A 15,703-nucleotide genomic window follows, 5' to 3' on the forward strand; every position below is an offset into this window, starting at 1 on the left:
ATATATGGCCCGAAGCCAAAATAAAGAATATAACCGAGAGCAACCATTTGTATAATGTATTGGAAGTCGAGAAGTTTGAGAATTTATCCTAAATAAATTGAATTGACCATCAGTTTTGCTGCACAAGAAAATCTACACTTGCTAAAAACAGATCACAAGTACCCTTCCAATGCTTTTATTTGCACAAATACACAAAACAATTCTTAGGATTAATAGTACATAAATAACCATTATATTACCAATAAATAACTCTTGACAAAAAGAAACCACAAAAATAAAAAAGGGATCATTTTGCCAACACATCTCAAAATTATAGCACAACTAACCATCATTTTGGCAGGTTCAAAAAAGTCACGAATATAAGCAATTTGAGCATCATGCGTGGCTATATGAAATCGAAGGCTCATGTAACACAATTTGTTTCCCCATGTAACATCATTATCTTTACCACGTTCTGTCATGCTAACATTGGTGTTCATACAGTTATTAATATAAGTAAATATGTAAGTAGTTACAACAATGACGTACTAGAAACTATTTTGAATGGATAGTCCAAAAGTATATTCCCGCTAATCAGAATCAGTATATATAATACCATATCAAACAATATTTCTCACATACAGGTTCTGAAAATAAATAGAAGATCTTACTTGTAGGCCAGTTCTCAGTCTGACGCTGACCATGAGGATTGACCACAAGCTTATTTTCCTAGTGTTTGTGTCACCTAGCATTGAACACAAAGTAATTATGGAAAAGTACATTTATATGAATACAATGGATGTGATGTCATACCACACACACACACACACACACACACACACAGAGAGAGAGAGAAATACTTATCACTAATGCACACGTAATTGCAAAAATTAATATCGAGAGAGTGCACGGAAGTCACTCCAACTAACACATCATTTACAATCTGTAAAAAGGTAGAATATGTAGTTTAGACGGTATTTATTTGTTTGGCTTTCCACAAGTTGCAGGTAAACATGTAGCTAGGTAACTAAAGTTTGTAATTAGTTGTAAGGGCATGTACAGTGGTGCTATCTTAGAAGTGCCATGTAGGCTAAATTCTCACGTGGAGGAAAGAGAAAGCAGGAAAAAAAGTTTGATTTCTCTTAATCAAGAGACGATCTCTTCGCATAATATGTCTCACCACATATTTAGAATTAGCTTGTTATTGAAGATTAACACTAAGAGGTAATCCATTGTACACCCGTATCTAAACTACCGACAAGGCTGAAGATAAGACTATCTTATCAACCAATGTACATGTTCTAGCAATCTAGCGCGTTCGGAACGGTACATACTTCCTCCATTCCAAAATATGAGTTCACTACAAGACATCAGCTTACTATGGTGAGGCAAATAATTTCATGGAATAGCCAAAAAAAAAAACATCACAAAATACACCCCAATGACGTTTTATGTGCGTCGCAAGTAGTGTCACAGAATCCCCATCACAGATTACTTCTAGTGATGGCGCATGCACTAAACGTCATAGATTACTTTTTTTACAAAAAGGACTCAATCTATTATGAAGATTCATTAGAAATACAAAGCACACAACACATAATAAAAATTACATTGAAGTCCTTGAATCACCGAACAACCATTCCTGCCATCAGAACGAGCTGCTCCTTTACTGGAGCAGGCTTGATCTTGTCGATGACAGTCCGAAAGTAAAGAAAATAGCGTGTCGAATGCATGCTACTTACATGCTTTGGCTTAATCGATTTCTGGACTAAGATACTCTAGTACCAAATACATGCACCACATAGGTATACTAGTATCTATCACGTGGTATACACAGTGATATTGATCGCACACATGTGTACGTGTATCTTGTGGCGCACTCATCCAACTTTTGTATAATGACTCATGCTTGCTCGACTCTGTAAGCTTTGAAGCCGCATCTTTAATGAGCCTGAGAGACTCTACAAAGTCATCCAGAAGATGACGATGATCTGGAAGCTTTTCCTCATCAAACGATAGAACTACCTTGATAGTGCTGCTATAACTTTGGTAGTTCAGAATTAGGCCCTACAAAAGCAATCAAGCTTCAAATAAAATACAAACCGAAGTAAAAGTAATAGTACAATATTTTTTTTGTTCATACATATTTATTTTACATTTCACCAGTGAAACTTCAGTTGTCTTGTTACATGGAACCTGCCTATGGAAAGGTACAATAATATCCTCCGCAGCATTTGGAAGGGCCACAACATTTTTCTAGATGACAAAATCCCACCACCGTCATTGCCTAGAGCATGCCCGACCGCTGATATTATGTTGGGAAACTAGCGTTCCTCCCGCTCTCTCCATGAATCTATCCTCGAAACATGGGTTGGAAGTTTTATCACGTCATGGTAAGTTGCCCTCACAACCTTACCTAGAGCCAAAAGATTTAAGTCCATGTTGTTTATAGGCACATGCCGGTAACTCTTTTCTATCTTAGACATATTGACCATGATATTTGGACCATATATGCAGTTCGATGCGGAACCACGAGGGATGGATAGTAATGATCTACCACATCAGTTTGCTACTCTCGGTATCTCCCAAGCCCTAACTGCACTCAGAACGCTCGATCTCTACACTCTCGCCTTCACACCCTAGCCTCACCAACCTTGTCATTTGCCTTACTATCCGCTTCCACACCGCCATCTGCAAGTCCGACCTAGTGTGTGGAGCATTGTCGTCCATGAGCCTGATCCACGCCTGCATCAATTCATGCCCAAGCCCTACCTATGACCACATTGGTGCCGTATGGTTGAATCTAGCTACCGTGTCATCTACTACCTATCAATTCCACTACCCTCCCCTCACTGCAGCACACAATATGAGGAGTCTATGGTTACCGGTGGCATGACCACCTCTCTATACATTGGCTTCTCCATTGGCAAGTCGTACACCTGACCTCGCCGCCTCCCCTAACGGTGTGCAACATATAATATGGCCCTTCCTTGTTGACGATGTGTTGCAACTACAGTTTCGTGATGTATTAATTGATATGCTCTGGTCGATTTGCATTGCCATGTGTTGATTACTATTTATATGCCCTAGCCGAATTGCATTATGTTGACTATTTGTACATTGATTCTACTATGTTGCTTAATGGATGCTAACTCTGTTATGATGCTTCTATTTAATTTTGTTTATACTGTTATAATATGTATAATGGTTCATTAAGCATTGTGTATATTAATAAAGAAAGTATATTAGAAACATACAAATAAGACATATATGTTGATAAAAACATATCACCAGCACCCTTTCTTAAATTCTTATTATCTTTCTTTCTTACCACTCACATAATCTCGACAAATACTTAGTATTGTAGTAAGTGCTACTCTTAGAACTTGTGCCAATAAAGTTGTTTTTTCCAATGAAGAAAAAACTAATAATAATATGATTGTTATGTTTTTGGTTTAGATTCAAGTCTTCTAATTATAGTATAGTGAACCCCTTAAGCCTAAGCCCTAAGCCCTATCCTAGTTTTGGTAATACCGAGGCATGCAAACTGAGTACTGCTTACAACATGTTTTTAACAAACTCCTAGATACATCAAGATTTTTTTTAGATTTTTTTTCTTCTAGTGACTTAAAGTGTCATAGCTCAGTTTCAAATATGGAGTTGGTTACCACACATACCATGTGGTGATATATCAAGATTTTTTAATGGGATAAAAAATTATCAATGTGTATGCCAACTATAACCGGGAAGTCCCCCGCAGAAAAAAGACTATAACTTGGAAGTAAAAGTAGAATTTTCTCAACTAATTAGTACCATGATGACATACCTCTCCTGGCCCGTAGACGCTAGGTGCAATGAAGGTAACCGTGTGCCCCCATAAGTCTATCCGTTCAACTGGTCCAATCATGTTGGAGAACAATAATGTCGTATTTCCGAGCATGCGGCGCACGATAAAGGATGTTGCCTGCTTTGATGGATAAATGCAGTGCAAGTAGAAACATGGAAGTGACGAGATATAAACTTGTTCAAAGTTTGTGCAGTTCATGAAATATACCTTTACACCAAAACATTTGAGGAAAATTTCGGTCATCTTTTGTGTCATAATAACTTCAAGTGACCTCTTTTTCCGCTCCGCCATCTTCTTTGCTTCACGGATATATGCAATTTGATCATCGTGCATGGCTATACGAAATGGAAGGATGATGTAGCCCAATTTGTTACCCCATGTAGCATCATTACTCTTACCACATTCTACCATGCTATCATGGGTCTGTCCATGTAATTATAAGAAGCAATTAAGTAGTTAGATTAATGATATACTAGAAAACTATTACAAATTAATACTACCATATAGTACTTCATATAAGAAACAATTAAGTAGTTAGAGTATCAAATAATAGTCCTCACATAAGTCATACTTATGTTAGTTAAATATAAATAGGAGTACTTGGATGTTGCGGAAGCGCGGGTAATGGCGAAGCTGGGCCTCGAAGCCGGCACGGAACAGCGGTAGGTTTAAGGGCGTGCCGAAGCCGATCATGACGACGATATAGATACCCTCCATGAGCCTTGAGGTTGGGCTCAAGGGCTCCTCCTCCTCATCCTCCTCTTCCTTCTCCTATGTGGAGTCATCTGGCAACTCGGTTCCGACTCGTGTTCTAGGTACGCGGATCGACATCTCTCGGCTTTGCCTAACATCTTCCGAGGGGCTACTGTGATCAGCGTCCATTACCAGTTATTCTGCTGATCACCGGCAGCCCGTTAAATTGGTGGTTCTGTGGTTGACATCTCCTTCTCTCCAGCTAGGGGCAATATATAGTGTAACGACTATGTAAGCCGAGTGCCGATTGATCACGGACATGAATGCCTTTGACGGCCAGGCTGTGTTAACGGAGATGCCACGTTGTGCAGGGAAATGTGCTACGCAACAAAAAGTTTATTCACGCACATCACTCCCAGGATCATTATGGTGGTCACAAAATAACGATCATCTTCAATGTACTGACAAAAGACATGTACCCTATGTACGCAGAGTGACAGTGAACAGTGGCATGCGTGGAGCTAGCGACGGCCGCGCACGGTGCGTCAAGCCCGGGAGAGTGGGTGGTACGTGGAAGCCGACTGGAAGCCGACTGATAGAGAAAGAAATGTAGATGGAGCAACAGGTTGTTGGGTGTTGGATGCTGGTGGTTGACAGACAACGGTACAAAGCAGAGCGTGTGGATCAAGGATGGGCATCAAGCACTGGGGGAACACGGCGAACCTCATGAACATGAATGGAACATAAACAGGATGTGATATATTCGGAAGAGACGACTGTCAAGGGTGGCAGGACCCGAGTACATCCTAGTATTTTTCGGGAAATACCCCTTGGCTCCCAGGTGTATATGCACTTGAGACGGGAAAAAAATAGTAATTGCGGAACAAGTCAAAAACTTCTGAAACTTTCCGGAACTAAACTCCACCTTCTGTTGCAATCTTATATTTAAAAAATCACGAAGGAAAAACTCCTATTAACTTTTGGACCAAAGAAAAGACAAAATTTCAAGGACGACAAGTATGAATAGTGACTTGTGTATAGTGTTGATTTTGCCCTTTTTTCATCCAAAATACCATAAAAGTCATTCCCGTCGAAACTTTTTATACAAGTGCAACAGAAAGTCAAGTGTATTTTTTAAAATTTTGACTTTTTATAATTACTATTTTTTTAAAGATCAAGTGCATATGCACCGGAAAGCCAAGCATCGGCTTTCATGGGAGGCGGAAATTTGGAACCGGACGCATGGCCCAGTCCTTTTGGTCGATTCTCCCAGAATCTTAAGAACCCAACCTCCACCCAGCTTCTCCCAGAATCTTGAACCTATATTTTTTTAATAATCCTAGTTGTTTACATTCTAACTAGATAGGGTTTTCAAAAAAATATGGGTTCAAGATTCTAAGAAAAGTTGGGGGAAGGTCCGATTCTCAAGATGTCCTGGGAATCTCCGCCGCACGGCATGTGGTCGTGATGCATGCAGCATGTTTTTGAGATAGCTCACCGCTCATATGTCATGATGCATACGGATATCCGTAAAAAGGAGCGGGTATGGCTGCATTACGTATAGGGAGATGGTGATTCCTAACCCCTCAACCATGTCATAACGGCATTGAATGTTGTTGGCGCTCTCCTAAGACATATACTCGCATTGTTACATCATGGAACCTAGCAGCTGGACTGAACTAATTGGAGGCACCCTATGACGCTTCATCATCTAGGGTTTTGCCTCCCAACCACCAGTCGTCACATTCCCTCTAGCACCAAGATTATTGAGCAGAGAGCTCACGAAATCAGGCACCAGAATATTTCTGAAGTAGTATGGTCCTTGGCTTCCATATTCAAATTTAATGTGTATTATGCAGCACAGCATGTGTGAACCTTGATTAATAATTATGGTCTTATGTATATGTCTTATGCTATGTGGGACCAAGTCAAGAAATAGAGATGAGTGGCCTCAACTTCCAGCTCAGTTACTTTCACTAGATGGACTACACCAGCACAACCTCTTATGTGCTTGACAGAACGGTTTGCCACTAGCCCACTACAACTTATTACACATATCATAGGTTAAAACATGTCAAAAGTTCGAGAGTTAATTTTTTTAGTGCAAACACTTTCCTTGAGAATGTTCATAATATTTCCACTATTACCAATGACATGGAAAGAGAGAAAAAAAAAGGCCATTCTCCTTAGAGGATGGCGGTTTGGAGCCCAGGCACAGGAGCTCACGCTATCCCGTTTTTCCAGATAAACTCGAGCTATGTGCTATCAGTGTTTACAAATAGATACGGTGTATGAATGTGCTAATCCCTTTACATGAAAAGAGAACGAAAGTGTAATACTGGTGCTATGATTGTGGCCCGTCCTATACGTAGCCATGGCATTTAGCAAATTTGGGCTGGGATGTCCCACTAAATTCACTTTACCATTTAGGCCTAGTCTTGGTATTCTGATGCTTAGGCAATGAATACTTTAGTTTCTAAAATACAAGTTTTTCTCAGTTTTGTTTAGAAAATGCAGGTCAAGACTTCTTTTCAAATACAAGAAATAAAACATGGCATTAGGGATACTACAGTTTATAAAGTGTGGTATTTGTTTATGTCAAACACGTCAAAGTTTTAAAACTGCGGCTTCTAGAAAAACAATAGTATTATTTAAATACCCCAAAAGACTGAGCTGCCAAACGCAGCCTTAATAAGGTATATTGAGAATGATTAAGTTGTATGACTACACAAATCATGGAAACAGATATTTTCAAAAGATTTTTTCCTATTTTTATTCAGAACTTATACATTTTAGTTGTTGTCTATCAAGATTCAATTTCACCCGACTACAAGGAAGCTGGAAAACATCTAATTCTTCACATGTTCTCATCAATTATGTAGCTTCCGTCCGAATACAGAAGGAAAGGAGTACAGTATCAGTAACAAATGCAGTATATATTCACATTTCCTGATGCCAGTATTCCTTGATAATCGATGCCTAGTTAAAGACTACTTCACTAAACATTCCAAAGCGAATAAAACAGCTCATTGCTTTTTCTCAAATGAGTAAGCACAACTTCACAAGTAGATTGAGATCAGATGCCAGTAAAAACCTACATGGCCATGCTGTATTAGACTATCAATAGATTTAATGTGCCATCCTCTAGGAATGCTTTTTGTCAAGTAGCCTACAGAATACTTGCACAGTTTTTTTTTAAATAAATACCTGCACAGTTCACTTGCGATAAAGAATGTCGCAGTCCTCAGACCGACACAGCAAGGTCAGCAATGGTGTGCCATCAGATAATAACAGGTTGCCACTTCCCAGCTCCAGTGGTTCAGGGGTTGAGGTTGAGGACCAGTAGCTTTGGACCATATGGAAAGCACCCTTCCCTGACTCTGATCGAGGGAAGAAATCAAGACGCTTTACTTGCAAATCTCCAGCCATCAAGGCTCTGCCCAGAATTTCAAGTCGCAGCGGGATGCCAAGTGCATATGTTAAAGCCCTCATTGCCAACATCGTTGGTTTAACATCCAGGGGGCGCACCTCCTTGTAGCAGTACTGATGCCAAAACCATAAAATTCTCAACCTTGATAGTTAACTACATAAATAAACTTTTACGACAAAGACAAAGGACACATGATCCACTAGTTGATTGTCCGAGAACAGTAGTAGGGATAAGAAACTCTAACCTGATTGACATTCATATTTCCAGGGATAAATGATTTGTAATCAGCTTCTCGAGTACGGATCTCAGTCTCTGCCAGCAATCTTAGCAAAGAAATGACTGGAAAAGAAGTGTTAAGCGAGAGAGAACAAGTGGACAAACAAAACATCTAAGCAAGCTTGTAGTATCCTTACTCCTGAGTGGCATGATCTCCTGTAGACTTCTCTTGTACAACTCGTCAGAACTCAGACTGCAAAAGATAAAAGCAAATACTTTTAAAACCCAAACGTAACAACAAACAAGCAAAGGGATCTTGAAACTTAACGTCATTGTCCTCTCAGAGAAAATCACTACAAAATGTCAAGTTAAAAGCTCATACCCATTTGCAACAGAATTGACCAAATGATTCAACTCCTGAAAGAACATGAAGACAAACGGTTAAGTATATAATTTAAGATATATTATGAAGAGAATCGTATTTGTTTAACATACGACATACAGCAGTTGTAATGGTGTGGCAAACAAATATTTCCGCGACATATCATGTCGATTGCGCCTAATGCTCCACTACTTTTCTAGTGAATGCTATTTCAGGAAACTACTTGAGCTGAATAGCATCCATACTTTAGCAAGAATGAAAAGTGGAGTTTTTGGTCAAGTGGAATATGATGACAGACCATAGCATTATTAAGGAGCTCTCAAGTTGGCATGGTCCTGTAGACCAGTACTCTCCACCATATCATATACTCGGTGTTTCAAAATTTAAATAGCGCCCTATAGCTTTTACAGCATGAAATTCTAAGCCATTGAATAATTTCCATGTCAGAGCTAATACTGATACATCCACTATTCATATAGCAGCTACGGCTCCTCCATGCCACATGTACCAAAACTACTTCAACTAAATAAATATATTTTCCTCTATACTCTTCTTAGATATCCTTAAGAAAAAGTAATATGGAAACAAGAAAATAAATATATGGAGAACTCCACAGCCCTCCCCTAAATTTACATGTATGGCAGAGTGCTCATAGGTTTTCCCTCTCCTCTCACTCTGCATACCCCCTCTGTTTTAGGTCGCATATTTTGGAATTCGCTAAGACCAAGGAGTTTAATACTACTTGGAACCTCATGCTATTCTTTTGATAAGAAATAGATTAGTTCAGGCTGGCTGTCTTAGTTCAGTAGACATGGCTCAATGTTTATTATATGTCTCGCTACATATATTTCATACTCGGAAACCGTAACAGTAAGCAAAGATGTGTACTATAGTCAAAAGTGAGAGTATATTTTAGCTTTTACGATGGCCCGCTATATGTGATAGATTTCTCCTATCCTTCATGTAGCAGACCACAAACCGCGATTACGACCTTGCATCTACTTCTTGTTTCATTTAAGTATGTAGTTCCATATGCTTTTTTTTTACAGAGGACAGAAAAACAGTTTCTACAGAGGAAAGAAAAACACAAAAACATTTTAGGCTGTGTTCGGTTGAGAGGGATTTGAAGGGGGTTTGGCAGGGATTGAAGAGGAATTAATCCCCTACAAGTCAACCCCCCCCCCCCCCCAAATCCCCTCCGATCCTCTTGTGGAGGGGTGTAACTGAACAAGGCCTTAAGGTATTATTCTGTATCAAAGATATTTTCTGATGATGAGCATGGGTTCAGATAACTTCAAAGCAGATTCAGCAAGGGTACTGGACAAAAAAAGTAAGAGAAGAGGCTCGAGCCGAGCCTGACTTTGAATTAACAAAGGCATCAACCCGCTAGGATTACAGCCAACCACATCTTACAAGCAGCACTGGACAATTCAGGCCACATAAGGGACATCAAGTTATTTTGGCAAGTATTATAAATCATACGTAGTTTGTTTTTCACTAAATGACTGAACTAATAAGTATTACAAAAGAACTAGGGTTACAAGGTCAGAGAAAAAAAATGAAGCTTATGTAAGCAAGGAGAATACATACAGAAGCAACACTTGAAAAGTATTCTTCAGGATTTAAGAAGTATGCTTTGTCCCATTTCAGACGACAGAAATTCTCTCTGGACACTGCCACATGTTCCATTAGGCGAGTAACTTCAGCTTGACTATCTTGCATTTGTCCAAGATTTTCCTGTTTACAAGCATAGTCATATCAAACGTTGATGCAAAACAAAAAAGCAACAGCATAAAAAACCTAGAAACTTAGATAGTTACCAAGTAGGAGAAAAAGAAAGCTCTGTAGAAATAGTTGCCATCTCCGCGAGTTCGTCTGATGTGCAAATAGCGCTGACAAAGAATCTGCACAAAACTAGTTTTGCACATTAGTGTAGAACACTTAAATAATGAGAATGCTCCTATAGTGGCATGCAAACTTACCTTGATTATTTCCTGGAAAATGTCATTATCTGGATAATCCTGAACCAAATCCAAGAGTGGTTCCTGCCATACAAAGAATAAGTATCACAAAAAGGGCACTAGCGATTTAGTAGATTCATCTGAATTAAGGATGGATTCGAATAAGTAATGCTGAAGCACAAGGCGCAAAATTGTAAGCCTAAGAATTCTTTTATGGTTTTCACACATCAATCACCCACTTATTTGGGAGGAAGACGATATGAGGCCTTCGTGGGGAAAACCTATGTTACATTAGATTTGGATCATCGGTCACAATGTGCAAAATTATAACTTATTTAAGTCAGATAAGAACTTCTCCTGTACCCTAACTCGCATTATTGGTAAGACTTGAGACACATGACGTTATCACATGAATATCTGGTGAAAGTTTATTGTAGGTCATTGGAAAGGTCAGATGGTGTTAACTGAATGAGGAAAAGATTAAAAAATCAATGCATTGTTGTGAACAGAGGAGCTACAATGTTCTCACCTTGCATCCTAATGTCCTTGGGCGAGCATCCGGACACCGGAAAACGCCACTGACACTGAGAATACGGCAGTCCTTCGGTGGTCGGAGGTATGTTCTCTTGCCATCCAGCAGCTGATTCCAATTTTCCCACAGAGAAAAATATTCATTTTTGTTGAGCGGCACCGAGTCATGCCGAACAAGATCATGCGGGAGATTCTTCTTTTGAGCGCTCATAAACAATGAAATGTAGAATTTCTCCTCATCTGGTAATTCATCCTAAGTAATTGCAGACAGATAGTTGTAAAGGATACTTTCCAGCACAAATAAAGCCCATAAGTACCAAAAAAACACGTGTAGTAACAACTAAAACAACTGATTCAGACTCCAACTAATGCAATCAACAACTAGAAAATTAATTCCAACACCGCGATGACTGGGTGGCATCCTTCTCTGTGTTCAGAACAATTGGACAAATAACTCAACATGGAATTGAACTAAGAACTAGCAGGAAAGGAACACAATTTTTCACCTCATCCTCTTGCATAACCTCCCAACCCTCATCATCTTCGTCTTCAGGCCAATCATCATCATCCAGTCCTTGATCCTAGAAAATGGCCAAACATGCTTGTAAAAAAAATACTTTCCAGCACAAATGCAGAAAATAGTGGGAAACAGTGCAGTGATAACCAGGCATCATTAGAAAAACAGAAGGCAAGTGTAGTAGCAACCACGACAACTTATTCACCCCAACGTATACAATCAACAAGTAGAAAAGAAAATCCAACACCGTGATTGTGAACTGACGAGGCATCATTCTCTGTATTCAGAACAACTGGACAAAGAACTCAAGTCACCAACTCATGGAACTGAACTATAAGAACTAACAGCAAAGGAACACAAATTTCCACCTCGTCCTCATCATCATCCTCGTCCTCGGGCCAGTCATCATCCTCGTCCTCAGGCCAATCGTCATCAACATCCGGTCCTTCATCCTAGAAAACGGCAGGGCATTGTAAAAAATAAACACTTTCCAGAGCAAATGCAAATGCAGAGAACAGAGTAAAAAAAGTGCAGTGGAAACAGAGCATCCGATCCAGAAAACAGAGGGGAATCCAACAGTTTTCAGTTATCTTGCCATGGAAATATCCAGTCTATCTAGCTTTCCTGGTCACCCGATTGGACCAAGAACTCGCAGAAGAATATCAAAGGAACGCAATTTCTGAACAGAAACCCCAACGAACTAGTACATCTTTCCCTTTACAAAAGAATTCAGGTGCTACATAAGGCATCACGAAATTAATTGGAGGGCTGGCCAGCATACACGCAATCCATATTCCCAACAAGGCAAAAAGTACACCAATTCGAAGAACGCAGCCAAGAAAATGTTAACTGAAGTGCGACGACACCCGATCCTGCAGCAGCCAAGAAAACACCCAACCACGAACTGGGCGCAAGAAACGCCCCAAAGCGGACCAAGAACGAAGCCGAGGTCACCCCGACGCACCACCTAATCGCGAGATTTCGGAGAAGTGATTGCCGAGCAACCATCACCGTTCGCCGAGGAGACTACAGGAGGAAGCAAGATTGCAAGAAAGAACTGACCGTGTACTTGACGATGGGGGTCAGCGGCGGCTGCCGTGCCGGATGAAGCGGGGGCGGCGAGGTGGAAACCGCCGATGGATCGAGGGAGGGCGACGGCGCGAGGCCTGGCGCAGGCGGCGGTGTGGGTCCGGCGTCGCCGTCTCCGCTGCTTCCCGCCCTGTCGCTGTATAGCTTGACCTTGAATTTTATCCCCATTTCTTTCGCTTGCTGGGGATTCCCTTTCTGCTTCTTTCGGCTCGCACCCCCGGCCTCCTGTGGAATTCGGTAGCGGTCTTTTGCAAGGCCCCAAGTGGTACAGTAGATATCTTATATACTACTCCATCTGTAAATTAATATAAGACGTTTTAGATCATTAGTGACTCTACATGGTAGGAGAGTGTACCAGCAAATTGAGGATGAGGTGTGACTCTACATGGTACGAGAGTGTATCGGCAAATTGTCCCAACCAGTCACTCAAGCTCCCTTTCAGGCCGCCACCTCGGCCTCCCTTCCTCTTCCTTCGGAGAGTGACAAGAGGAGTGGGATCCTCTCCCCTATCTTTACATTTTCCTTTTGTAGGTCATTGTTTTCATTAGGTTCTGTTTCCCTAACGACATTGATGAGGTAGTTGCAGCGATGGCCCGTTATAATAAAGTATTTTCGGCCTCTCCCTACATCACGACATCCGATCTGGCAGCGACGGAGAGTTGCAAGGGTATATGTGTTGCCAGGTCTTTTGGCTCTCTTCGGATCTTAATAGTTGGCGTATCGGTATCAATCAAGAGAAGCAATGGTCTCGCTCTTTGGTGTCGTGATTTAGACCCCCTTTTTTCAATTTACTTAGCGGCATGACTCGGTTTCTTCAATCCTATGGACAGGTGGTGAAGGATTGCAAGCCTGCGTTGTGTGGGTGATGAACAAAATCTAGTTTAGTGACGAGGTGGTGCGGGGCACCACCCACCGACCTTGGGGGAGGGCAGGGGGAGATAGATGGATAGAGTGCGACAGGTCAATGGATGGAAGACTTACGCGTGATCCATTCGTGGGGAGAAGAACACAGCTAAGAGGTTTAACATGATGATCCAATCGTCCAGTTGCATCCAGGGGCTAAGATATTAATCTTTTCCAGGTACCAGGGTGTACACCGTCCCTTTTTTTCTTACCCTCTCCTATTGTGCTCCATCGGATCCACTTTCTCATCCCATTGATTCTCCTACTCAGCCACCTAGCTCGTGGTCGCTATCTAGTGCCCTTGACCTACCTCGCCATATTGTCATGTCACCACCGACCATCAGGCAACGACCACCACTCCAATGAGAGGGCACTGATAAAATCGTGTGCAATAGTTACCATCGTCCCCACTTCCACCCCTGCTACCCTCTTATGTATTCACTTTATAAGTTGCACATGTCTTTTGATATTTAACTTTGATCCTGTGATAGACCGATAATTTATGAATCATGTGACTTGTAATTATATTGAAAACTTCTTTCAAATACCCCTTCCGTTTCAAAATATAATGTGTATTAGTTTTTCAAAAAGTAAACGTTTCTATGTTTGATATAGCAAGATATATCAACATATACCATACTACGTAAATAAATATAAAAATACATTTGTGAATAATCTAATGATAATGACTTGGTATTGTACATACTGATACTTTATTCACTATAAAGTTGGTCAAAATTATAGAACCTTGACGTCTAAAAAAAATGATACACCTTATATTCTGAACCGGAGGGAGTATAAATTTGGTTTTATAATTTTTGTGACACATAAGAAAATTTCCTTGCTTAAATTCATGGTTTAACTTTTCCCGCGAAAAATAAGATTAAACTTGAATATCAGAAAATGTGTGTGCCTTAGCAGTAAAATTAAGGACCAATGGTTCACTGAAGTCTACTCCCTTCGTCCCACAATACACATATTATGGGACGGAGGGAGTACATGACAAAACACAGAGACCGGTGATCCTAAAAAACACAAAGACCGGCTATTTGTAAAAATGGCTCTTTTGGTGATCTATATGAATTTTCCAAGGAAAAGACCAGGCAACACAAAAGGGAAAACTTGTCCAAGATCAAAATCTCACGTTTTGGAACTGATAAAAGTGATGACCTTTTTTTAGGGTTAAATGGCAACCAAATAAGCGCGGAAGAACTGTGCCCGTCACGTGGATCTTCTGTTTTTGTTTTTGTTTTTTGGATCTTCTGGTTTTGGTCGCTCTCATCATGTACAGTGCAGTCTTTAAAAAATTGAGTTTTAATTAAGAAGAGGTATTCGCATCCCACGTCAGTCACGTAGAAACCTGCCACTACTCTTTTTTTTTCTGAGCGTAACCTGCCACTACTAGAATAGGGCCCTGTGTCCGGTATGCATCGGCCAGTTCGCCTCCAAGTTGGGCCAGCGGAGGAAGAACCAGGCTGCGCGCAGATGCGGCCCACTGGCCATCCCGCGGTTCCTGCTGCTCGCGGGACACAGCAGCGCCCCCCAAGTTTAGTACCACATCGCGCAGCGGAGGAGCTCGGGACCGGTTTATAAGCGTCGCTCTTCCTTCCACATCGTCCCTTCGGGGACATCCGATAAAATTGGAACGATACAGAGAAGATTAGCATGGCCCCTGCGCAAGGATGACACGCACAAATCGAGAAATGGTCCAAATTTTTTTGAGATTTTGCGCGCCGGTCCCTGCGCATTTTACAGATACGTCCCTGGGCCATCTTCTCGTGCGGTTGCGGCGCTGTGCACTGTTCTTTCCAGCTAGGTCCTTCCACTGTTTGCGTCTCCTCTATCCAAGCCCCTGGCTTTCAATACTGTACTTTTTTTTTCATGTTATATACATCAGCTTCACGAGACCATTGTAGCTGGAGCAGCTAACAATCCATTTTCTGATTGTGAGTGTTCTATTTTATTTTCTTAATTTTGATTTCTCCAAAATGTCAACTGAGAATAAACCCACTCCAGATGCCGCAAAAACCCTGAGACAATTGTTGAACAATTTTGCCAATGTCATTGGACTTGTGATATTTTTTTGAAAAATTCTACTTTCATACATCTTGACGTGGACGTCATTCTAGCTAGGCACAACTACTTCCTCTTTCCC

At 40.9% G+C, this 15,703-nt stretch overlaps 1 protein-coding gene and 1 non-coding gene across 3 annotated transcripts; one reads left to right on the forward strand and one right to left on the reverse strand.

Moving 5' to 3' along the window:
• Positions 1–1,598: 1,598 nt before the first annotated feature.
• On the reverse strand, positions 1,599–12,878 carry LOC125535297. 2 transcript variants are annotated; one of them, XR_007294637.1, is made up of 13 exons: positions 12,619–12,878; positions 11,925–12,008; positions 11,546–11,620; positions 11,038–11,292; positions 10,530–10,592; positions 10,368–10,451; positions 10,138–10,284; positions 8,548–8,582; positions 8,363–8,418; positions 8,194–8,288; positions 7,727–8,062; positions 3,806–4,249; positions 1,599–2,046 (listed from the first exon to the last, which is right to left on the reverse strand). XR_007294637.1 is itself a non-coding variant. In XM_048698352.1 (11 exons), exons 1-11 carry the CDS (start codon positions 12,811–12,813, stop codon positions 7,736–7,738), a joined length of 1,416 nt encoding a protein of 471 aa, XP_048554309.1. In that variant the 5' UTR covers positions 12,814–12,878; the 3' UTR covers positions 7,441–7,735. The 2 variants fall into 2 exon arrangements, 1 of the variants encoding a protein (XP_048554309.1); XM_048698352.1 differs by lacking the exons at positions 1,599–2,046; positions 3,806–4,249 and having other exon boundaries at positions 7,441–8,062.
• Positions 12,879–15,163: 2,285 nt separating this feature from the next.
• LOC125542010 lies at positions 15,164–15,266 on the forward strand. Its single transcript, XR_007297794.1, has one exon. It is a non-coding gene; the product is annotated as a U6 spliceosomal RNA (small nuclear RNA).
• The last annotated feature ends 437 nt before the right edge of the window (positions 15,267–15,703 follow it).

The sequence above is a fragment of the Triticum urartu genome, chromosome 2 (genome assembly GCF_003073215.2).
Source record: "Triticum urartu cultivar G1812 chromosome 2, Tu2.1, whole genome shotgun sequence".
Lineage (NCBI taxonomy): Eukaryota > Viridiplantae > Streptophyta > Magnoliopsida > Poales > Poaceae > Triticum > Triticum urartu.

Coding starts and splice junctions, on each gene's coding strand:
- LOC125535297 (XM_048698352.1), bottom strand. CDS start 12,813: ATGGGGATAAAATTCAAGGTCAAGCTATACAGCGACAGGGCGGGAAGC. Junction 12,009..12,618: donor CCCCCATCGTCAAGTACACG/GTCAGTTCTTTC, acceptor GCCGTTTTCTAG/GATGAAGGACCGGATGTTGA. Junction 10,452..10,529: donor TTTTCCAGGAAATAATCAAG/GTAAGTTTGCAT, acceptor AGTTTTGTGCAG/ATTCTTTGTCAGCGCTATTT.